The sequence below is a fragment of the Chrysochloris asiatica genome, unplaced genomic scaffold (genome assembly GCF_000296735.1).
Source record: "Chrysochloris asiatica unplaced genomic scaffold, ChrAsi1.0 scaffold00245, whole genome shotgun sequence".
In the NCBI taxonomy this organism is placed as follows: domain Eukaryota; kingdom Metazoa; phylum Chordata; class Mammalia; order Afrosoricida; family Chrysochloridae; genus Chrysochloris; species Chrysochloris asiatica.
The window spans coordinates 664,593-690,008 of record NW_006408763.1 but is presented as its reverse complement, the minus strand read 5'-3'; the positions used below and the strand labels follow the sequence as shown (position 1 = coordinate 690,008).

General features: G+C 40.2%; 1 protein-coding gene across 2 annotated transcripts; it reads right to left on the bottom strand.

The window, feature by feature from the left end:
- Positions 1–19,000: 19,000 nt before the first annotated feature.
- Positions 19,001–25,210, bottom strand: LOC102813511 (zinc finger protein 2-like). 2 transcript variants are annotated; one of them, XM_006873516.1, is made up of 4 exons: positions 25,178–25,210; positions 23,995–24,121; positions 20,519–20,632; positions 19,001–20,007 (listed from the first exon to the last, which is right to left on the bottom strand). In XM_006873516.1, the coding sequence occupies exons 1-4, from the start codon at positions 25,208–25,210 to the stop codon at positions 19,001–19,003; spliced, it is 1,281 nt and encodes a 426-aa protein (XP_006873578.1). The 2 variants fall into 2 exon arrangements, with proteins under 2 accessions (XP_006873578.1, XP_006873579.1); XM_006873517.1 differs by lacking the exon at positions 20,519–20,632.
- Positions 25,211–25,416: the final 206 nt, after the last annotated feature.

The window sequence follows — 25,416 nt, the reverse complement described above, 5'->3', positions numbered from 1 at the left end:
TGTTCATCTCTGTTCCTTCTCTTCTGCTTCACTGGGGAGGAGTAAAGACATCAGCACTGGCAAACACATGGAATGGGAAGAGACATGGTTTTTATGATGTTCAGTAGTGGACACTGGACGTTTTAGGGACACGGCACAGGTTTGTGACCTAAGGCATGAAACTCTTGCTCATGGCCTCAAGCCCACAGCTGAGCCTGCTATTTGTTGTTAAGTGCCACTGAGTCGGATCCCATTCATAGTGACCCTGTCTAGGGTTTCCAAGGAGCAGCTGGTGGCAGTTTGAACTGCCAATCGTATGGTTCAAACAGACCTTGTGATCCAATGCATTATCCTGCAGGGCCTCACTAGGACTCTGAGCCTCCTCTTGAGGCAGAGTAATAGATGACTTCTATTACTCAGCCTCTATGTTTCAACTGTAAACAAAATAACTGATATTTAAAGTCCCTTCCAGTTCTGACAATGTGTTTATGAGCCCTTAGTGTAACCAAATGGTACTCAAGTCAAAGTCATACCCATGATGAGGGTACGGGTAATAGAGGGCACTCTGAGGCAGAGGAACCAACACTGGAAAGAGATCAAAGATGTGCTACCTTTTGAAAAGGAAGATCACATCTGCCCAGAGTAGAAGATTTGGAATTTTTATACTCTGATGAAGAACCATTCAAAACGAAGATCCCTACAGGTGTGCTGTATAGTGAAAAAGGAGAGAATCTGGAACCAGAAAGGGTGAGCGTTCTGTAGAATCCATCTTCTCCAGGAGTGGCTCCGGCCTCCAACATATTTACTCCTTGGTTTATAAGGAAGCTCCAGACTGGAGAAAACCCAACTCACCTGCCATTTGATTATTAGGGGCTCAGCTGCCATTTCTCCTCTTCTGTGTTCTCTTAGAAAAGGGCCCAGTCCAGAAAAGGCAAAGCTAGGGAAGGAAACATGAAAGAGACCAATGCTATTTTGAAGGTGTTGGACCCCAGCAAAAACTCCACAAATCTATTAGGTGTGAAACAGCCCTTGTTCCCAAACCTTACTGAAAGCACAGCAAGCTCCCCTTCCCAGGGGTGGGTAATGTGGATATTGCTATAATTTTGTTCCCAAGTTAGTAGAACATGGGAACAAAACTGTGTTCCCAAGTCAGAAAATTAATAAAATCAAATAATTTACACCGAAACTAACCATTTTTACATTGCAATCAGCATTGTACTCTATACTAATTGTTGTTGTTGTTGTTATGTGTCGTGGAGTCGGTTCCGACTCATAGTGACCCTGTACAGGGTTTGCGAGGTTGTAAATCTTTACAGGAGCAGAAAGCCTCATCTTTCTCCCACGGAACAGCTAGTAGTTTCGAACTGCTGACCTTGCAGTTCATAACCACTACACTACCAGAGCTCCTTAATTAGATATAAACAAATAAATGGCTCTAATTGATTTGAATTTTATATTCAGTCTGAGTAGGAGAATGCTTACATTAATAATTTTCTTAAAAGCGATAACGTAAAGTCTATAAGATCAATCATAATAAAGCATGTGTACCGGGGTCATAGGGACAGGCATGGAGTGGCTGGTTTACAAGCTTTCACGAGTGTGCTTAGTTTCAGAATTGAGGGGCAGTTAGGTAGAATCCTCACTGAATAGTTTTCCTCTTTTCTGGTGGATCTGGTGAAAGAGAGTAGGGATGATGCTGATAGGATTTTATGACTCAATTGTGAGTGATTATTAGCAGGATTAATTGCCATTATCAAAACTGAAATTGTACAAGATGTGTAACTAAAAGGAAGAGTAGTTAATTTTTCATTTCAGGAAAAGATGATCCGGGACCATCAAGAAGGAAGAGCATGAGTGGAGCATGAAATCCCTGGACCTAGTAAAGCGGCGATAGCAAAGATGGTGGCAGAGGCAGTGGCATGGAGAAACAGAGCAGCTGTAGGCTCTAGGTCCATGAACTGAGCAAGGCTGTGTGTCTGCAGGCAAGAGGGTAGATAGCAGAATGTGCCCTTTGTACATTTAAATGAATGTATTTTTTTGTTTTGCATGTGTGCATCAAACATCTTTGCTTTGTTCATTTGTGAAATATAAGATATAAATGGGAAGCCACAGGGAGGAAGTAGGATAACTGTTGTTGCATGGAGGGAAATGTAATCATTGAGATGAAACAAAGTGTATGATTTGTTGAATGTAAAGCTGGTGATCTTGTCTATAAATCTTCAATTCACAATAAAAAGTTAAAAAAAAAAAAAGTCATCCTGAATTCTCTTCTTCGTTTCCATGTCCAAGACCTTAACATTTCTATAATATTTCATAATTTCTCTCTAATCTCTTCTCTCCTTTGTCACTGCTAATGCCTGGTTGGTGAGACCATCATAATATTTCATTAAGTGTATTTTATAGTCTCTTTACTACAACAGTCTTCCTAAATTAAATCTAACTTCCATCCTACACAACTTTTACACTACTGGAAAATGATCTTTCTAAAACACAAATATGATTATGCTATTCTTCTACTCATAATTCTTCACAAAGTCCTTTGTTATATAGCTCCTGCCTAACTCTTTGGCTTTTCTACCATTTCCCAACATAGATCCTTAATTCTATACATATTTAATTACTTATAGTTGAACAAATGTTTTAGAGTTTCACACGTCCATGTACTTTTACATTACGATCATAAATGGATTTGTTATTAGATAATCAGGCTAGCATATATTTTGGAGTCCTGGTGTGGCATTGTGGGTTAATGCACTGGGCTGCAGGATCAGTTTGAACTTCAAGGTCTGCAGTTCAAGTTCACCAGCTACACCATAGAAACCCTATACAGGGTTACTATGAGTCGGAACCAACTCTATGTCACTTAACAACAACATCATATATTTAAAGCATCTGTGTTATTTTTAATTTTTAAAAGGAATTTCTGCTGTTTTAGACAATTCACACTTTAAGAGTATTTAACAGGTTAGCCTTATAATTCCAATTTAAAATATGTAATTGAGAAACCTAGGACTGGAACCAGAAACAGTCTCCTCAGATTTGTCCACGTGGAATGCCAAAACAATATTCTCTTGTATTTTTATAACAAAAGAGGGAGTCTGATCCATTAGGCAAGGCAAAGGCATAGAGAGAGAAAGGAATTAGGCATAAAAGGACCCATCAGTGTTCACCTGAGGCCACTCTAAGTGGATTGCTGTGCCATCCAGTAAGAAAGGTCACATTTGGCACTATATTCTGGATTCTAAATATGGTTGTGATTCACTACCATCTTGGTTCTCTAGTGGTGCTATACCAGAAATATCACAAATGGAAGGCTTTAACAAACATGAACTAGCCTCTCACACTTTGCTGGTGGTGGCTGTAGTGGTGGTGGTGTGTCGGGGAGTTGGTTCTGATTCATTAACAACGCTGTATAGGGTTGCTGAGGTTATAAATCTTTACGGGAACAGAAAGCCTCATCTATCTCTTGCTGATCGGCTAGTAGTTTGGGACGTCTGACCTTGATTAGCAGCCTGGGAGGTGGCTAGAATTCAGGGTGCCAGCTTGAGGGGAAGGCTTTCTCAGTCAGCTATGGGGGAAGGCCCTTGCCTCCTTTCAACATCTGTGGGCTCGACATCCCTTGGAAATTTCCATGTGTCTCGGCATCAGTGTTCCCCTGGATCTAGGAGCTTCTCATTACAGAAACTCCAGCTGCAAAGGATGCACCCCACTCCCAACTCTTTAATTGGTGGTAGTGAAGTCACTTTCTTTGCACACTTCTCTCTTTTTATCTCTTGTAATGTAAAAGTTGATACAGGTCACACCCCAGGGAAAATCCCTAACATTGGATCAAGACTGAGATCTGAGAAAGAGTGGTATATCCCACCCAATCTCCTTACAACTGATTGGCTGATCACATCATGGGGGAGGATTACATCATTGTTGTTGTTGTTGTCAGGTGCCATCGAGTCGGAACCAACTCACAGCCACCCCATGCACAGCAGAACGAAACAATGTCTGATCCTGGGCCAACCTCACTACCGCTGCCACACTTGACGCCATCAATGATGCTTTATATATTTACATCATTACAGAACCGTCAAACCACAGAGAATCATAGCCCAGCCAAAAGAAACATATTTATGAAGCCACAATTCAGTCCATGGCAACTAAAATTCGATTATATTTCTTTTGGCAATAGACTTGCGTGTTCTTCTGGATACTTGAAGGGATGCTGCTGCTACACATTTTTACCTTTTGCTCTTTGAGTTCTCTAGACAGAGAAACTTGGTTAGCCATCTTGAAAATTTAGAATGATTATGGCAAAATATGAAGTACTAGGAAAATTAGAGGTTAAGAAAATGAAATGGGATACATACAAGTAGAGATCCTAGGCATTAGTGAGCTGAAATGAACTGATATTGGTAATGTTGAATCAGAAAATCATGGTCTACTGTGCCAGGAATGACAAATGGAAGAGGAATGGTGTCACATTCATTGTTAAGAAGCACATTTTAAGATTTATCCTAAAACATAATGCTGTCAGTAATAGGGCAATATCCATACACCTACCAGGAAAACCGGAGTCCTGGTGTGGTGCTGTGGGTTAATACGCCAGACTTCAAAGCCATTTGAACTGCAAGGTCGGCAGTTCAAGCTCACCAGTAGCTCCTTGGAAACCCTATGTAGAGTGGCTCTGGGTTGGAAGCCACTCGGCGGCACTTAACAACAAACCAGGAAAACCAGCTAATATAACAATTATTCAAAGTTACATACCAACCACTAATGCCAGAGATAAGGAAATTGAAGATTTTTACCAACTTCTTCAGCCAGAAACTATAAAAACATGCAATCAAGATGCACTGATAATTATTGGTGACTAACTAGAATGCGAAAGTTGAAAACAAAGAAAGGTGATTCAATAGAATGTGGGAATTACTGAACAATATTAACATCATGTGCAAGTAAAATTTTGCTGAAGATCATTCAAAAATAGTTACAGCAGTAGACGAACAAGGAACTGTCCAAGAGTAAAGCTGGATTCAGACAAGGATATGGAACTCGATTCAGATGAGGACATGGGATGAGGGATATCACTGCTGACATTAGATGGATCTTAGCTGAAAGTAGAAAATACCAGAAAGGTCTTTCCCTGTGTTTTATTGACTATGCAAAGACGTTTGATTATGTGGCTCATAACAAATTATGGATGACAATTTGAAGAACAGGAATTCCAGAACACTTAATTGTGCTCATACAGAACCTGTAGAGACCAAGCAGCAATCGTTGGAACAGAACAAGGGGATACCAAATGATTTAAACTCAGGAAAGGCTGCACTAGCGTTGTAGCTTTTCACTATATTTATCAATCTGTATGCTGAACAAATAATCCCAGCATCTAGATTATATGATTGGGGGAAGGCTCATTAACAATCAGCAATATGCAAATGACATACCTTGCTTTCTGAAAGTGAAAAGAATACTTTGATGAAAATCAAAGTCTACAGACTTCAGTATGGAATATACCTCAATACTGGGAGGAAAATAATAATCGTCACAACTGGGCCAATAAGTAACATCATGGTAAACTGAGAAAAGATTGAAATTGTCAAGAATTTCATTTTACTTGGATTTGCAATCAACATTTGGCAGTCAGAAAATCAAACAATGTATTGCATTGGGCAAATTTGCTGCAAAAGACCTCTTGAAAGTGTTAAAGAGCATGAAGACCAACGTGCATCTGATCCAAGCAAACCATAACATTTTCAATTGCCTTATAAGGATGCAAAAGCTGGACCATGAATAAGACTGAAGAAGAACTGATGTCTTTGATGTTGGCGAAGACTATTAAATATACCACTGTTGTTGTTGTCGTTATTAAGTGCAGTCCAGTCGGTTTTAACTCATAGCGACCCTGTATAGGGTTTCTAAGGAGCAGTTGGTGGGTTTGAACTGCCGACCTTGTGGTTCGCAGTCCAGTGCTGATCCGACAGTGCTACAATGGGAGTCAATGGACTGCCAAAAACATGACCAAATATGTCTTGGAAGAAGTACAGACAGAATGCTCCTTTGAATCAACGATGACAAGACTTAGTCTCAAACCCTTTAGACATGTTATCAGGATAGACCAATTCCTGGAGGGTATCATGCTTGATAAAGTAGAGGGTCAGCAAAAATAGCAAGATGCTCAACAGGATGGGTTGGCAGTGTCTGCAACAATGGACTAAAACATAACAATGATGAGGATGGCGCAGGACCTGGCAGTGTTTCAATCTGGTATACACAAAGGTTGCTATGAGTGGGAACCAGCTGGATGGCACTAAACAACAACATGAGAAAATTATATTGTTTCTTTGTGTGTGAATGCAGGCCATTTGACATGTGCCTGGAGAATGACCACATGGGAACTGGGTGTTGAACCAAGGCTAATGTTTACAGCTGTCAAGAGCTACATGGGCTTGCATTTCTCCACTCCTCTGCAGACAAAACTCAGTTATGTCTCTAACCCCTAGTTTTCACATGGACTTACTGATCCAATGTCCCCCGTCAATTTAGCATGATCTCTTGGAATTTTCATGAAACAGTTATTAGTTGTTAGCTTCAGTGGCTTCTGACCTTAGCTTATATTTTCACACCTTGCACATTCAGCTATGGCTAAGGAGCATGAACAAGAGTTGCTCTCTAAGATGACTAGGACTAGTCTAGGTCTGCTGCTCTGCAGGCAGAGTTCCCTTAGCAGCAGTATTTCAGGGTGAGTTGTTAAGTGCTGTCAAATCGGTTCTGACTCATACTGACCCTGTATTGGTTTTCCGATACTTTAAATCTATGCAGGAGCAGAAAGTCTCATCTGCCTCCCACAGAGCTGCTGGTGGGCTCGAATCACCAACCTTGTGGCTCACAGTCCCATGTTTATCCCACAGAGCCACCACTCTCCTCTTCAAGGTGAGTGATATGCAGCAAAACAGCAGCTATTGTTCTGTCTCTTTGAGCTCTGCCACCTTTTCATCCTCTTCAAGGAAATACTCCTACTCCTTCTACACACTAGTAAAAACTAAACTCCCCTTTCTGGCCAAAGCAGATTGGCATCTGACCCAAGTTTGGGAGTGGAGTCATAAAAAAGAGGTCTGTTTTTCCCCCACTAGGCTCCACTTGAGGACATGTAACCTCAATAGCCATATTCTATCATGTCATCTGAGAAGTCAAAAAGTAAACAAAACAACCTGTTCAACAGTATTGTTGTTGTTGTTAAGTGCTGTGGAGTCACTTTCGACTCACAGCGACCCTGTACCTGGTTTCCGAGGAAAGGCTGGTAGGTTTGAATCACCGACCTCGGGCCTCAAATTGTCCTTTCGGTCCACTGCATTATCCTGCAGAGCCACACCAGGTTTCCTAATGTGTGTACCAGTGCCATGAAAATAAGCTATCCTGAAAAACGTAGGCTAAGCTTTTTTTCCCCAGGCTATAAGCTCTTTTCCAATTCACTCCTAACTCTAAATATCAGTAATAATCAGTCATTATCTTCTTCTTTGAAGGATATGAGGATATTTCGGTCTCAATCACCTAGCATATACGATCATATACAACAGTTATCTGTGCCTTTGCTTTCTCCCTCCAAGTCGATGATGAATCTTGGAGGCCAAATTTTGCCTAAGATAGCTAGCTTCACATAATTGGTGCTCAAGAAATATTTACAGGTTAATAGGAAGGCCAAAAGAAGCTCTGGTAGCGTAGTGGTTACGAATCGGACTGCGAACCTTAAGGTCAGCGGTTCGAAACTACCAGCTGCTCCGCGGGAGAAAGATGAGGCTTTCTGCTCCCGTAAAGATTTACAGCCTCGGAAACCCTGTACAGGGTCGCTATGGGTCGGACCCGACTCGACGGCACTTAACAACAACAACAAAGGAAGGCCAAGGTTTGCAAGAAATCTGGCTGGTATTGGAAGGCAACACTGAGAATTACAAGGAGGCTCTGGTGGGCTGCTACTGGCCGGATCCGGACGGATGAAAACCTGGACCTAGTCCAGGGACCCGAAAAATGAGCAAATTGAGGCGTTTGTCTGGAAAGAAGGGTGAGCAGCACTCTGGATTCTTTGGAATCAATTCAATTCAAGCTTAGTGAGCCTCTAGTATGGGGATGGGGACAGGGGGAGAAGAGAGAGGTGAGAAAGAGCAGAGAACTTCAATCAGGAAGGCTGGGAAAGAAAAGGCGTTGTGCCACCAGGCCAGCTCGGATACACACCAGAGCGCGGCCCGGTGTAACTAAACGCACATTATCTAAAACCCAAAAGAGAAATGTAAAGAGTGGCGTGAACCTCCAGAGGTCCAAGCTATTGTTATCTTACATCGCCCTGCAGCTACGCTGTCACCCGGAGTCGCGCCGGGTCGATAATTGGTGCCTGCTTCCCAGTTCCGATCAAGGCCAGACTAGAGGCGGCAGGCCAAGGCAGTTCGCATCAACCGCATTTCGGTTCCACTCGAAATGCCGCGCTGCGCATGCCTTTCCTAAGTCCCCGTCCTTTCCTCTACATTCCCCTTTTCTGGACGCCGGTCCCAACAAACCTGGCCCACTAAGACCTCACCTTGGGCGCGAAACTGATCGCGTTCCCGGGACGCAGAACCTGTAGAGCGCACGCGTAAACATGCCTTCAGAAAACTACGAATCCCAGAAGGCCTCGGTGCTTATTGGGGGATTCTGAAGTCCTGCCCCCCTAAAGTACTAACGGGGACTTTTTTTTTGCAAACATTCGATGTGGTACTGTAACAACTTACGGTGACACCGTCCCTCTGCCTCCTCCTGTAACAGATCGTACAGAACCCTTAGTAATGTTTATTATCAATTTTTACCAAATAATAATATGTGATAAATGCAAGTACAGTTGTAAATTGCTTAAATGTAATATATCTTAGATTATATGTATACAAAACCCAGAAATTTGTAAAATCTGTCTTCGCTGAATCATATTATATTATTGCTGTTATGTGCCATAGAGTTGGTTCCGACTCATAGCAACACTTTACAGGGTTTCCGAGGCTGTAAATCTTTACGGGAGCAGAAAGCCTTATCTTTCTCCCACGGAACAGCTGTTAGTTTCGAACTGCTGACCTTGTGGTTCACAGCCCTATTTGTAACCACTACACTACCAGAGCTCCTTTATATTATTAGCATCTGAGTAATCCTTTTTGTTTTTCTTCTTTTCCATTACTACTTCATTCTAAAAGAAGCTATTGATACAAGTTCATAAATACTAATTACTACAATACTGTAGTAAACCACCAGAAATTTGACAGAATCAGTGACTATGAAAACACTGGTAGCAATGAAAACAACAGTGGAAGTTTGTGCCACTTGCAGAGGAAACTACGTGATTCTAAGTGACATTGTAATTGGGTAATAATGATATCTCTGACCAAAGTGCATTGTTGTTGTTGTTAGGTGCGGTGGAATCAGTACCAACTCATAGCGACCGTATACACAGCAGAACGAAACACTGCTCAGTCCTGCATTAATCTCACAATTGTTGCTACCATTAAACCCTGTACCAATCCATCTCATTGGGAGTCTTTCTTTTTCCCTGATCCTCCACTTTACAAAGGATGATGTCCTTCTCCAAGGACTGGTCCCTTCTGATAATATGTCTGAAGTATGAGAGATGGAGTCTCACCATCCTGGCTTATAAAGAGCATTCTGGCTGTACTTCTTTCAACATATATTTGTTTGTCCAATGTACTTTAAATATTTTCCTTCAACACCATAACTCAACTGTATCAATTCTTCTATGGACTTCAGTATTCATTGTCCAATTTTCACATGTATATGGTAGTGTAGTGGTTACAAATCGGGCTGTGAACCGCAAGGTCAGCAGTTCGAAACTACCAGCTGCTCCACGGGAGAAAGATGAGACTTTCTGCTCCTGTAAAGATTTACAGCCTTGGAAACGCTGTTCAGGGTCGCTGTGGGTTGGAACCGACTCGACGGCACTTAACAACAACAATGAGGATACTGAAAATGCCGTTGCTTGGGTCAGGCACACCCTAGTCCTCAAACTGATATCTTTGCTTTTGAACACTCTAAAGAGGTCTTGTCCAACAGATTTGCTTAATGCAATATGTTGTTTGATTTCCTGACTGTTGCTTCCATGAGTGTTGATTATGAATCCAAGCAAAATGAATTCCTTGACAACTTCAATCTTTCCTTCATTTATCATTATGTTATTCTTAGGTCCAGTGGAGATTTTTTTTTTTTCCTTTACATCTAGGTGCAACCCATACCAAAGGCTGTGATCTTTGATCTTCATCAGTACGTATTTTAAGTCCTGTCCACTTTCAGTAAGCTAGGTTGTATCATCTGGATAGCACAAGTTGTTAGTGAGTCTTCCTTCAATTCTGATGCCATGTTTTTCAGCAAACGAAGGTCCTGAAACCTATACTCCATTGACATCATCATGGTCAACTCTACTTTGAGGAAGCAGCTCTTTCCCAGTTGTATTTTGAGTGCCTTCTAACCTCAGGGACTCATTTTCTGGCACTATATCTTGCAATATTCTGGTGCTCTTCCTGAAGACTTCCTTAAACCCCCTGAGGCCTCCTGGTTCTGGCTCTTTTAATATATTGTCTAATGACTGGCACCTGATTGTCTTGCTCCTGCGTCTCCTTCTTCATGTGTGTGTTATTTATTTTGAAGACTTGCTGAGGGATTTAATTTATTCTTTGAAACCCAGACCTGGGAAAGACTGAGGGGGCAGAACTGAGTTCAGAGGAGGGCAGGCCAACCTTCCAGCTGGCTGCCATCCATTTGTTGGCATGCTGTAACACCCAAGAAAAATTTCTGGGATAGTCCCATCAATTCAATTTTCTAGACTCTAGTGTCCAGATTTTCTGTGACCATATTTTCTCCATCTCTTTTCTAACAATGTCAATTATTTGCTTTGAAGAACTGATTTGTGGATTGCTTCTGTTAATTTTGGCATTAAGTAATCATTTCTCTCTTAAAATTTCTTAGTTGCCATCAAGTAAATTCTGACTCTTGGTAATCCTGTGTGTGTCAGATTAGAACTGTGCTCTTTAGGGTTTGGGGAAGCAGATTGCTAGACCTGTCTTCTGGGTTAGAATTGCTAACATTTTGGTCAGTAGTCAAGATGTTTGTGCCAACCTTAAACTTTAGACTGGGCATATTTCGTACTGGAGAGAGCACGGCTTATTTCATTGAACCCACATTTAAAGTCTTAGGCTGCTGCTTCTGTATGCTATCCAGTCTATTACTACTCATAGGTTGTTACATGCAACCCACTGTGCTATAAACAGTGCCAAATATTTTCATTTGCATCATTTCTTAAGAATACTGCCTTAGTTCCATTCTGGTTCCAAAATTTGATCCTCTTGCTGGCCATCCATTTGCTCCCTTTTGAAATTTGGCAAGTCACAGAGAATATTTTTAAATGGAATATGTTAATGTCTCCAGCTAAAAATTCTGAGGAAAGGGCCATTTTACTTTTAATTGATAACTCCTAATATGTTATCATTATTAGATGCTTTCCAGTCACATCTGACTCACAGCAACCCTATGCACAGCAGAACAGAATACTGCCCGGTCCCACACTTTCCTCATAATTGTTATGCCTGAACCACTTGCTGCTGCCACTGTGCCAATACATTTGTTGGGGTTCTGCCTCTTTTTCGCTAATCCTCCACTTTACCAAGAATGATTCCTTCTCCCAGGGAATGGTCCTTTCTGATAACATATCCGAAGTATGAGAGACAAGAGAACATACTGGTTATACTTCTTCTAACACAGATGTTGATTCAGCCAGCAGTCCATGGTAATTTCAATATTCTTCTCCAACACCATAATTCAAAAGCATTAATTTTTCTGTGCTCTTCCTAATTCATTGTCCAACTTTCACATGCTTATCTTGTTCTTAGGTGCCATCGAACTGATTCCAAATCATAGTATATGAGACAATAGAAAATAACGTGGCTTGGCACACCGTAATCGTCAAACTGATTGTCTTTGCTCTTGAACACTTTTGAGAGGTCTTGTGCAGCAGATTTGCTTAATGCAATACGTCGTTTGATTTCTTAACTGCTGTTGCCATGAGTGCTGATTGTGGATCCAAGAAAAATGAAATCTTTAACAACTTCAATGTTTTCTCTATTGCTCATGATGCTATTGATTGGTACAGTGATGAGAATCTTTGTTTTCTTTACATTGAGGTGCAATCCATACTGAAGGTTGTAGTCTTTAATTTTCATCAGTAGGTGTTTTAAGTCCTCTTCACTTCCAGCAAGCAAGGTTGTATCATTTGTATATCACAGGTTGTTAATGAGTCTTCCTCCAATCCTGATGTCACATTCTCGTTCATATTATCCAGCTTCTTGGATTTTTTTCTCAGCATGCATATTGAGTCCTGGTGTGGTGTTGTAGGATAAGCATTGGACCACAACTGCATAGTTATCAGTTCAATCTCACCAGTCACTCCTTGGAAACCCTATACAGGGTTGTTATGAGTCAGAAATTACTCGACAGCACTTAACAACTACAGATTGAATATGTATGGTGAAATGATACAACCCTGTCACACACCTTTTCTGATTTTAAACCATTCAATATCCCCTTATTCTGTTCAAACGACTGTACAGGTCAGTCTATGTACAGGTTCTTCATGAACCTTTATGCCCCTTCTTCACAATGTTGTCCATAACTTGTCATGATCCACAAAAATAAAGTAGAAATCCTTTGCATAGTCAATAAAGCACAAATAAATATCTTTCTGGTATTCTCTGCTTTCAGTCAAAATCCATCTGATATCAGCAATGATATCCCTAGTTTCATGTCCTTTTTTGAATCTTTCTTGAATTTCTGACAGTTCTCTGTCATTTTACTCTGTCATGTTGCAACTGGATTTTAATTATCTTCAACAAAATTTTACTTTTATATATTAATGACATTGTCAAATGATTTCCACAATTCATTGAGTGATCTCTCTTTAGAATAGGCACAAATACGGATCTTTTCCAATTGTTTGGCATATATGAGTGAGTGCCTCCAGTGCTGCATCAGTTTATTGAAATATTTCCATTTGTATTCTGTGGAATCCTGGAGCCTTCTTCTTTGACAATGTCTTCAGTGCAGCTTAGACTTCCTTCAGTACCATCAGTTGTTGATTAAATGCTACCTCTTGAAATGGTTGAACTATGCTACAAACAGTACCAAATCTACAATTTCTTTTTGATACTGTGACTTTGTATACCTTCCATCTTTTTTTTTTTAAATATTTTATTGTGAATTATGTGATAGTTTACATGGGAGAATATTAGTTTTACATTCATCCTATCATACATCGTTTATTGCCATGGTTACAATCCCCTCCATGCATCATCAACCAACCATTTTCTTTAGCGTCAGCCTGAACTTGCATGTGAGCAACTGATGGTCTGATCCTCAGTCAGCCCCTGGCCTTGTTTTGAGTGATGATATTGAGCTTTTCCAATGTCTTTTTAAACAGATACAGTCAATTTGATCCCTGTGTATTCCACCTGGTGGGGTCCAGGTGTATGTTGCCTTTTATGCTGTTTTAAAAAGGTATTTGCAATGAATAAGTCATTGGGCATATGTAATTCTTTCATGGGATCTCCAGCATCATTTCTATCAACAAGGCTATATTTTCCAGCTACTGATTCTTCCTGTGTTTCCAAGTTTTGCATTCCAATCACCAGTAATTAACAGTACATCTTGATTGTGTCTTTGATCAATTTCAAACTGAGGAAGTTGGCAGCATTCTTCAATTTCATCATCACTGACTTTAGTGTTTGGTGCATCAATTTTAATAATAATGGTATTAACTGGTCTTTCTTGTAGGTGTATGGCTATTATCCTTCAGATAGCATTGTACTTCAAGATAGATCTGGAAATGTTCTTTTTGACAATTAATGCAATGTCATTCCTCTTCAATTTGTCATTCCCTGCATAGTAAACCATATGATTGATTGACTAAAAATGAAAAATAATGAGTCCATTTCAGCTAATGTCTTCACATAGACATTTATGCATTCCATTGCATTCTTGACAACTTTCAATTTCCTAGATTCATAATCATATATTCCATGTTCCAATTATTAATTGATGCTTGCAGCTGTTTCTCCTCATTTTGATTTGTGACCCACCCACAAATGAATGTCCCAAAAGGTTTACTCCAGTTGCGTCATCATGGTCACATCTACTTTGAGAAGGCAGCTCTTTCCCAGTAGTGTTTTAAGTGCCTTCCAACTTCAGAGTCTCATCTTCTGGAACTATATATGACAATATTCTGGTGATATTCATGTTTTCATCTTACAGAACTTCATCTCACAAATAGTCATAATATAATCAAACAATGATGGAGGACTCAAATAAATGGGTACTGGTGTGATGCTGTAGGATAAGCACTGGATCTCTAACTGCATGGTCAGCAGTTCAAATCCACTAGCTTATTGACAGGAGAAAGATAAGGCTTTCTGATCCCATAAAGATTTACGTCCTCAGAAATCCTATGCAGGCTCGCTATGAATCGGAACCAACTTTGACAGCACACAACCACCAAGTGAAACTAAAGCCTCCAAATGTAAGGCCTCCATTGTTCTTGTTGCTAAATCCTGTCAAGAAGCAGCTGGTGGGTTTGAACTGCTGACCTTGCAGTTAGCAGTCCAGTGCTTATCCTATAGCATACATTTAAGACCCAACAGAATGTGAAAACCAGTATCATTAATATCCCATGCAAGTAAAATTTTGATGAAAATAATTTTAAAAGTTGCAAGAGCAAAATGACTGAGAACTGCTAGATATTCAAGCCATATTCAAAATATGTGGAATAGGGATATCATTGCTGATATCAGATGGATCTTGGCTGAAAACAGAGAATACCAGAAAGATGTTTACTTGTGCTTTATTGACTAAGCAAAAGCTTTTGACTGTGTAGATCATGACAAACTATGGATAACATAGGAAAAAATGGACATTCCAGAACATTTAATTGTGCTTATGAGGAACCTGAACATCATCCAAGAGACAGTTATTTGAACAGAACAAATGGACATACTGCATGGTTTAAAATCAGGAAAGGTGTGTGCCCAGGGTTGTATCCTTTCACCATACTTATTCAATCTGTATGTTGAACTAAATACTCAAGAAGCTGGATATTAATGGAAACCTGGCATCAGGATTGGAGAAGAATAAATAACAACCTACGATATGCAGATAATACAACCTTGCTTGCTGAAAGTGAAGAGCACTTAAAATACTGATGAAAATCAAAGACTACAGCCTTCAGTATGGATTGCAACTCAATGTAAAGAAAACAAAAATCCTCAGCAAATGAACCAATTCATAACATCATTATAAATTAAGAAAAGATTGAAGTTGTCAAACACTTCAATTTCCTTGGATCCAACGATAAACACTCATGGAAGGAACAGTCAAGTAACCAAATGATGTATCGCATTAGGCAAATCTGCTACACAAGATCTCTTGAAAGTATTCAAGAGCATATATTAGTTTGATTAAAGTACGCACGCCTGACCCAAGCCATGGTATTTTCAATGGCCTCATATGCATGTGAAAGTTGCACATTGAATAAGGAAGACCATAGAACTGATGTGTTTGAATTATGATGTGGAAAAGATTATTGAAAGTGCCATGGACTATCAGAATTACAACATGTGTTGAAGTAGAGTCAGAATGCTCCTTAGAAACCAGGATGGTGAGACAATTTCTCTCAGACTCTGGGCATGTTATTAGGAGGTACCTTTCTTTCCCTGCAGGTAAAGATAATGTAACAATTGTGAGTGTGCTGCAGAGCTGCATTCTGTCGTACACATAGGGTCACTGTAAGTTAGAGACGATTGCATTAGATGGCTTTGACTTTAAAACGTTAACTCCTAATGTCATTAGCAAGATTTTATTTACAATGTAGATTGCCAAATTTCAAAAGGGAACCAAGGGAGAACTATCAAACTTATATACCCACTGTTTCCTTACAATTATTGTATTCAAAGCTGTTAGAATTTCTTCTAGTCTTCTCTTGCAATCGCAGAATGTATTAGGTAAATACTTCACTCGATTTGTTTTAATAATAGAACTCTAAGAGATAGTTGCCAGCCAAAAGTTTATCAGTAACCCTTTTATATTGTTTGCTATTTTAAAATATCAGATAATTTCTGCATTCTGCTAAAGGGTTCTTCAAATTTCTTTAAAAGTTCACACATGGAAAGTACTCTTTCCTGTTATCTACTCTTGAGAGGTGGACAGATGAATAGGGTTGCTTTAGGGTAAGGAGATGTTTTCCAATTGAGCTTCTTGAATCTAGCTTTAAATATTCAAGAAAAATGCATCTTGATCTGTTGGGATTCACACAGGGCAAGCTACGTTCTAGACAATCCTTCAGAATCAAGTGCTCTTCATGGTTTCACCTTAAAGTTGTAAGGGGATGCAGACACCTGGAGTTAAGGTCACTCAGTGCCTTACCTGTAATAAAATAAATATATGGGGCTGAACACAGAACAAGTCTGGGGCATCAGGAGGAAAGTTCAGCAGCATAGGATGATTTTAAGGCAGACCTGATATACTCAGTTTTCATTTAACAGGAACAGAGAGCTATTGTAGGTCCTGAGTAAGGCAGTGGGCAAGAAGACATTTGGAATGATTGGTGAAACATTGTAACATGAAAAACGTAACCATGAGACAACCTATTGGGGTTCACCAAATATTTTTATGCTTTTTTACTTTCCTAGTATGTAGATATGAAGCTCTGGTAATGTAGTGGTTACGAATCGGGCTGCGAACTTCAAGGTCGGCAGTTCGAAACTACCAACTGTTCCGCAGGAGAAAGATGAGGTTTTCTGCTCCCATAAAGATTTACAGCCCCGGAAACCCTATACAGGGTCTCTGAGTTGGAACCGACTCCACGGCACATAACAACAGTATGCAGATGTGGCTCTGTGGGTTAATGTGCTGGACTGCAAAGCCATTTGAACTGCAAGGTTGGTGGTTCAAGCTCACCAGCTGCTCCTTGGAAACCCTCTACAGGGTTGTATAGCTCACAACTGACTTGACGGCACTTAACAAGTATGCTCTGGTAGCGTAGTGGTTACGAATTGGGTTGCGAACCTTACGGTCAGTGGTTCGAAACTACCAGCCGCTCCGCGGGAGAAAGATGAGGCTTTCTACTCCCGTAAAGATTTACACCCTTGGAAACACTGTACAGGGTCTCTATGGGTCGGAACCGACTCGACGGCACTTAACAACAACAACAACAACAAGTATGCAGGTGCTGGGTTCTGGCCTGAGATATGACCAGAAGTGATGAAAACCTGGCCTAACAATATACCAGAACATCCTTCAGCTTTTTCTTCTTCCAAAAAGACCTTGAAGCCACATGTTCTAAATTAATGAGGAAGGAGTAAGTCAGACTGACCCATGCAGACTTTTACATAAGAAATACATTTTATTATTGCCTGTAGTTTAGCATATCCCTCTTTAATAATGAATGGGGAAGAACTTGAATTAGGATATAACTACTTGAGGATATAAGCCTGAGATGATAAAGGTATAAGCTGTTGTGAAAATTTGAGAATTTGAATCCAAGTGTTTTGAATGGAGAAAAATTGGACAACAGAAAAGTAATTAGTCCAGACAAATATTTATTGAGCACCTATTATATAGGAGCCCTAATGGTATAGTGGGTTAAGCACTGAGCTGCTATCTACAAGGTCAGTGGTTCAAACCCACCCGTGGCTCCAAGGGAGAAAGATGAGGCTGTTTGCTCCCATAAAGATGTAGTCTTGGAAACCCTCCAGAGCAGTTTTAGCTTTCCTACAGTGTCAGAGTTGGAATCAACTTGATGGCAGTTAATTTGGCTTTTTTGTTTGGTGTATTATATGTAAGGCACTGTGTGACAAAGACATGTACGTCACACCTCCAAGTGCTTACAAGCTAGTTGAGGAAATAATACATGTTCACAAATTATAAAACAAACCTAATGGATTCTGAAAGTATAACCTGTATTTTAAGACCTGGTTTCACACTTTACTAGCTGTGTTCCTTTGGGTAAGCTATTTAACCTCTCTAAAGTTCATTTTTCTCATCTGTAAATGACTATAATAAAAAATATCCAAACTAGTTGCCACTGAACAGATTCCAACTCTTGGAGATCACATGAATTGCAAAGTAGAACTGCTCTCCATAGGGTCTTAAAGGCATAGCACCTAAAAGCCTTTTTCAAAGGCACCCCTAGGTGGGTTTGAACTGTTGAGTAGTAGTCAAGTACTTAACCATTTGTACCACACAAAGACTTCCTGAGGACAATAACTACTTAATAAGGTTGTTGAGAAGGATGAAGAACCTCTTCCTTGTAAAACTTTGAATTGAGTGCTTAACCCATAATAAGCAGTATTTTTACTAGTAGTATTAAAATAACTAAAAGTGAAGTCAGTGCCTAAAAACTCTAAGTGTAAGGGATTAGCAGCTGTAAAAGAACTGTGCTGGAAACAACAGTGCTGCTCTGATGTAATTTTACCTTTTCCCTCCTGTTGCAGTGTCTAGGTCTTTAAAGTGCGGTCATACTTGGGGCCTGAATTCTCAAGTTCAGACAAGAAGTATGTCTGAGTATCTCTTCTTAACATTTATCCTGTTAACATTAATAAGACAAACTTATCCAAAATTTTAGATCTTTGGAGCTATATACCAATTTCAGGCATCCCACATCAATTCTATAACAGATATAGAGTGTTTATTCAAACACTGTGGTGCAGAGGCAGGAGGGGCAAATACAGTATTTTTTTAATGCAAATAACAGGCATTGTACTCCTTTTTTTGTAAACTGGCCAACCCCCTCACACATTAGTTTTCTATGTGTGTTATGTACGCTGTATGCACATACACACTATATGCACACACAAAAAGTAACTAGTAACTATAATGGTGGAATGATCACATGGTGAACTTAAGATAGGTCTTCCCTATCTTGAGTTTTTATGGTGGTTCTTTTTTTGTCTGACTAAAATGTTCACCCAATTCAATCTATTCCCTGTTTGGCATAGCGTCGTTGATGTTGAATAACTGATGATTTTGAACTGAAAACTTTTCCACACACACTGCATTCGAAGGGCTTCTCTCCTGTATGAACTCTCTGATGTCTAGTAAGCCGGCATCTCTGGCTAAAGGCTTTCCCACATTCACTGCATTCATATGGCTTGTCTCCAGTATGAATTTTTTGATGCTGAGTAAGGGGTGAGCGGTCAAAGAAAGCTTTCCCACACTCATTACACTGATAGCGAGGTTCTCCAGTATGAGCTTTTCTGTGTCTATTCAGTGATGAGACACCATAGAAGGCTTTCCCACACTCATTACATTCATAAGGCTTCCTACCAGTATGGATTAGCTTATGTCGAGTAAGGATACTTTTTTGGCTAAAGGCTTTCCCACATTGATTACATTGATATGGACTTTCTCCAGTGTGGATTCTCTGGTGTCGAGTAAGAGATGAACGGTCAAAAAAGGCTTTCCCACACTCACTGCATTTAAAGGGCTTCTCTCCAGTATGGATTCGGTGATGCACAGTGAGGGACGAACGGTCGAAGAAGGCTTTTCCACACTCACTACATTCATATGGGCTCTGCCCAGTGTGGGACATCCGATGTCGACTGAGACTGCTCCTGTGACTGAAGACTTTCCCACACTCATGACATTTATAGGGCTTCTCTCCAGTGTGAGTCCTCTGGTGGCGGGTAAGGGATGAGTGGTCAAAAAAGGTCTTCCCACAGTCACTGCATTCTTGGTCTCGCTCTTTAATAAGAATGTTTTTGGAAGGAAATGACCCTTCCTGCAAGCTTTTGTCTTGGAAAAAGGATTTCTTGTAAATTTCCACTTCAGAGTTTTCCTCCTCTGTTTCCAACCCATCCTCTGATATGTAAACTTCTAACTTAGGACATATAGGGCCTTTATTTTCAAAACTTTCTCTCAATGTTTCTTCAGAGATTTCTTCTTCTGAAGTATCTTGACTCTCATGCTTAGTCACCAAATCTGAAACAAACAGAAAATACAAATGCAGTTTCTTTGCCAGGTCAAAAGAGGCAAATAATACAGTGGAAAGAGAGATACTGTAAGAAATCTAAAAGTAATGTATGAGCACTACATGGCTCACTCTCAAGAATGGTACTGGACTCTAGGGAACAAAGAAATCAGAAAAATAGAACTGACAGTGGAGATCTCAGAAAACAGGGGACTGTCCACAGGAAACATGGCAAGGATAATTTGGAAAGCATGTTGAATGGAGAGGGTTGTAATAAATGGAAAGATCAAAGTCTGAGTGGACAATATGACATAGCTGAGAAAATAAACATAGCATAAACATAGATGGATAACGTTTTATATGTAGTTTTATTTGTAGTAGGAAAATGAAAGTTGGTGAGTGATGTAAACCATTAAAGCAAATTTGAGGAAAAGAGTGATACCCCAATAATCCCCCCATACTCCCAAACAACCACCACAAAACAACACAGACTAGTGTTCTGCAATGTTCACACTCAATTACCTAGAGACACATTCTCTGGACATTCTCTCTCCTCAGATTCATGAAGATCAACTACCCATGCCTCTTCCTCTTTCTTCAAGTGAAAAATCACATCAGGCTGAGGAACTGGAAGTCCTGCTCATGGAGAAAGAAACAAGCCATGGTGGCAGCATGGGATAAAAGTACATAACTGCTCCAAAGAGTAATCCCGGCCTCTTAGTCTCACAGAAAGAAAGCGAACAAGGCAAAAAGTACTTATCAGGAATGTAGAATATAAACTGCAGCAACTTCTGAAAGGAGATTAAGACTGAGGTTCCTGAGCTTCAGCCCCAAGAACAAGTAGCACTTGGTCAGAAAGTTAGTAACATCCATTTGATGTTATGAATATTCCTATTATTGCCCTTGAGGTGAATGGGAAGTTTGCGTCTTAGCAAACTTAGCAGCTGGTGGGTTTGAAACACGGACTTTGTGGTTCAAACCAACCTTATGGTCCAGTGCATTATCCTGCACTGGATGGGGAAAGAGTTTTTGACTCAAGGAAAGTGAGAATGAAAATGATCATCCTGAGCAAAAAAGACGTGTAATGAAAATGTCCGTTTGTATATGTTTATCTTTTATCTTTATGTTTTTATTTAAACATGTAAGTCATATTCATTGTGGGAAACTGGAGTCTTGGTGTGGTGCTATGGGTTAATGCGCTGGACTGCAAAGTCAGTTGGTGGCTCAAGCTCACCAGATGCTCCTTGGAAACCCTATACAGGATTGCTATGGGTTGGAAACAACTTGATGGCACTTAACAACAACAACAAAACAAGTTAAGTAGTCCTAGTGTCGTGCTGTAGCATAAGCACTCAACTGCTAACCATAACATTGGTGGTTCAAACCCACCAGCTGCTCCTTGGAAACTCTATGTTGGGTAACTATGAGTCAGAAGTGACTCTACAGCACTTAATAACATACAAGTAAAAACAAAAATCACCTTTCAAACTCATGTAATCATTTTTTTTTTTTTCATTCTATTCATATTGGTACCAAAAGAACTCTAGGTATTTTCTGCTACAAATTGGATGATGAAATACATGCTGAGTTTTTTCACTTAACAGTAAACGAAAAGTATTCTTTAATTTCAATTAGCACAGATCTACGTCACCATTTTCATGGCTACATGATATTACACTGTTATGTTGTTGTTTTTGTTGTTATGTGCCATGGAGTCGGTTCCCACTCATAGCGACCCTGTACAGGGCTTCCAAGTCTTTATGGGAGCAGAAAGGCTCATCTTTCTCCCGCAGAACAACTGGTAGCTTCGAACTGCTGACCCTGAGGTTAGCAGCCCGATTCGTAACCACTACACTACCAGAGCTCCTTACATTGTATGGAATAACATAATCCATTTAAACAATGTCCTACAGGTTAGATATTTAGATTGCTTTTAATGTTTTGCTATTATCATATAATGGTATGATGACAAACTGTATACACCATGAGCTCCTAAACTTCTTATTTCCCTAGGATAAATTCCTAGAAGACAGCCTATCCATTTTGCTAATATGAAAAACAGATCCCCCTCCTAGAAATAGAATTAGGGTCGAAACTTTCTTTTATTGGGGTCCCTCCATGGAAAAGAAAAGCATTTCCCCCCCTAAACTTTATTGAAGCCCTGGTGTGATGCTGTAGGATATGCACTCAACTGTAAGGTTGGTTTGAACCACAAGGTCGGTGGTTCAAACTCACCAGCCACGCCTTGGAAACCATAACAGAGTTGCTATGAACTGGAACCAACTTGATGGCACTTAACAACAACGAACTTTATTTGGAGTCCGGTGTGGTGCTGCAGGATAATGCACTGGACCAAAAGGTGGATTTGAATTACAGAGTCGGTGTTTCAAACCCACCAGCTGCTCCTCGGAAACCCTAGACTGGGTAGCTCTGAGTCAGAGACGACTCAACGCACTTAACAACAACAACAACAAACTTTATATTGTTATTGTTGTTGCGAATACACACAGCATGTTGTTGTTTCCAAGGAGTGGTTGGTGGGTATGAACTGCCAACCCTGCAGTTAGAAATCCAGTGTTTATTCTATGGCGCCACACCAGGACTACACATACACAGGATGTCAACAGTTTCTACAAGTGCGATGTAGTGGCATTCTTTCAGTTGTGTAACCATTGTCACCCTCCTCTTCTGAGTTGTTCCTCCTTCATTAATATAAACCCCCTGTCACCTGAGGTTCCTATCTAATTAGGAAGGCACTTTTTTATTGGGCTAAGGAAAATTTATCATATGTTGATTCTTTGCTGACAAAACAGTCGCATCTATGATCTTCCTATGGCTTTGTCTCTGACCTCAGGAATTCTATTTTTCCCAGTATTTCATCATTCCAAAGCTATGACAAATGGTCAATGGCTTCCTTTAATGCTTTCTGAATATTCTGTTCTGTTTTTCATATTTGAACAGAACATTTAAAAAAATGTAAGCAATTTTTTTTTTAATCTGCCTTATGTGAATTCCATAGTGTGGCACTTTTTACTGCCATTTGCTGCTTATTTTAAACTGCTTCCAAATCTATGCATTTACTCAGCATGTTTCTCTTAGTTCCCGAGATGTTTTCATTACCTACTTCCCTTTTCCCTAATAACTGCTAGCGGCAGTAGCACCAAATTTTCCCTTAGGGTCTAAAGTTAGGATCTAAACTTCCTTTTATTGGGGTCCCTTCTTGGGAAAGAAAAGCATTTCCCCGCCTAAATTTTATTGAAGCCCTGGTGTGACGCTGTAGGATATGCACTTGACCACAAGGTTGGTTTGAACCACAAGGTCGGCAGTTCAAACTCACCAGCCATGCCTTGGAAACCCAAGTTGGTGGAACCAACTTGACGGCACTTAACAACAACGAACTTTATCTGGAGTCATGCCATCTCTATTAACTACAAAGTGCCTTCTGTGGACATCTTTCTTAGGCTGTCCCTAAGACATACACTGAAAATCAAATACAACTCTAATGACTTACTTAGACTCATAATCCTATATTCCCAACCTTCTCTTTTAAAGAGAAACATTTCTCTCTCCCATCTTCTATAAAGAGAAATTTTCCTTCAATAAGATGGAACCTGACCCCACCTATACTCCTCTGGCTGGAGCCACGCACGTTACCTGACTAGTGAGGTGAGTGAAGAGCTAAGCCTGTGTAACCTGGCCTCTCTTCTTCTCCCCTTTCTTGAGCCCCAGCTTCCTGCATCAAGCACCTATTCTGCTCTGCTCCTCTGGGCTCTACATTTTGTAGGGGCAGCTGCTAAGCAAAGGAGCCTGTACATGTCCAGTACTGCTTATGATGAGCTAGATGAGCAAGTCTACCTAATACCCACTGTTGTTGTATACCTACACCATGTCTACACTTTTACCTTGTCTCAGTTGGTTCAGAACTCAGGGGAGTGGGCAGGAGGTATTAATTTACTAGGTCTTAACAGATTCTAACTCCTATGGGAAGCTATCCTTACCCAATGAGACAATGCTTGTATAGTTCTCCAGCATCACCTCCTTGTAGAGATCTCTCTGAATGGGTACCAGATGTCCCCACTCCTCCTCTGTGAAGATTATGGCCACATCCTCGAATGTCACTGGTTCCTGAAAACACAATCACATTCTCCTTCATTCACAAGCCTTTCCTTTACATGGATCAGACGGACGAACAGAAACAATAGCCCAAGATGATGAAGAGAGAGAGGGGAAGGAAATGACTCTGGCAATGTTGGGTTTTGAAACATTTGGGAAAAGTGGTGTAATCATCTGAAGCACTCGTGAAGTTCTTGCCCATAATCCCACACCACTATACTCACAACTGAGTCGCCCAATACTGGGGCCCTTTTTTCTCACAGAAAACTTACAAGAACAAACTAAGAATTCCTGTATACCCTTCATCCAGTTTCCTGAAATGTTAACCTGTTCCACATATGCTTTATGCTCGCTCTCTCGATATATACATTTTTTTAATATATAAAAACTTTTATATATATATAAAAAACCATATATATATATGGAGCTCTGGTAGCGTAGTGGTTACGAATCGGGCTGTGAACCTTAAGGTCAGCGGTTTGAAACTACCAGCTGCTCCGCGGGAGAAAGATGAGGCTTTCTACTCCTTTAAAGATTTACACCCTCAGAAACCCTGTACAGGGTTGCTATGGGTCGGAACCGACTCGACGGCACATAACAACAACAACAAATATATATATATATGTAAAAGTACATATATAGAGAGAACATATTTTTCCCCTGAACCTTTAAGAGGAAGTTGCATATATGATGCCCCTTTACTCCTAAATCTTTCCATGTATATTTGTAACAAAGATATTCTCTTATATAACTACAGTGTAACTATTAAAATCAAGAAAATAAAGTTGCTATCATATTATTATATAATCTAAAAACCTATTCAAACTGTATGTATCTTAATTCTATTCAAAAGTCATCAGTTGTCCTTTTTTATTTAGACAAATTCTTCAATAATGATGTTGGATTAGATCATCTTTAGGATCTCTTCAGCTCTCATTTTCTGTGATTCTATGAGGTATCTTTACCCCCACCCACAGAACCCTTCATTTACCTGGCTGGGCCAAAGAAGTTCCAGGATGGGGAAATAAGATGAATAGAGTATTTCAGAAAAACAAAAATCTACGTCACCTGGCATCTGGTGGTTGGAGACACAGCAGCCATTCCCTTCTGTGTGTTCCCCCTTTAGAAAAGGGCAGGGTCCTAATGAGGCAGAGGTGTGGGGTGACAAAGAAGGTGTGAGAGGCCAGTCCTGTTGTGTAGTTTTCTGACCCTTGAAATAAAAAATCTCTATGTACCATCCCCACACTCTATACCCTACAAAAAGTGGGTAAAAGAGCTCAGAGGCAACACCAACCCACCCCAGAATT

Excerpts from the sequence above, each read along its gene's own strand:
- LOC102813511 (XM_006873516.1), bottom strand. The coding sequence starts at position 25,210 with ATGGCTGCTGTGTCTCCAACCACCAGATGCCAG. Across the intron at positions 24,122-25,177 it reads CTCCAACCACCAGATGCCAG|GAACCAGTGACATTCGAGGA; the intron begins GTGACGTAGATT and ends TTGTGTTTTCAG. Across the intron at positions 20,008-20,518 it reads TCCAGAGAATGTGTCTCTAG|ATTTGGTGACTAAGCATGAG; the intron begins GTAATTGAGTGT and ends TGTTTGTTTCAG.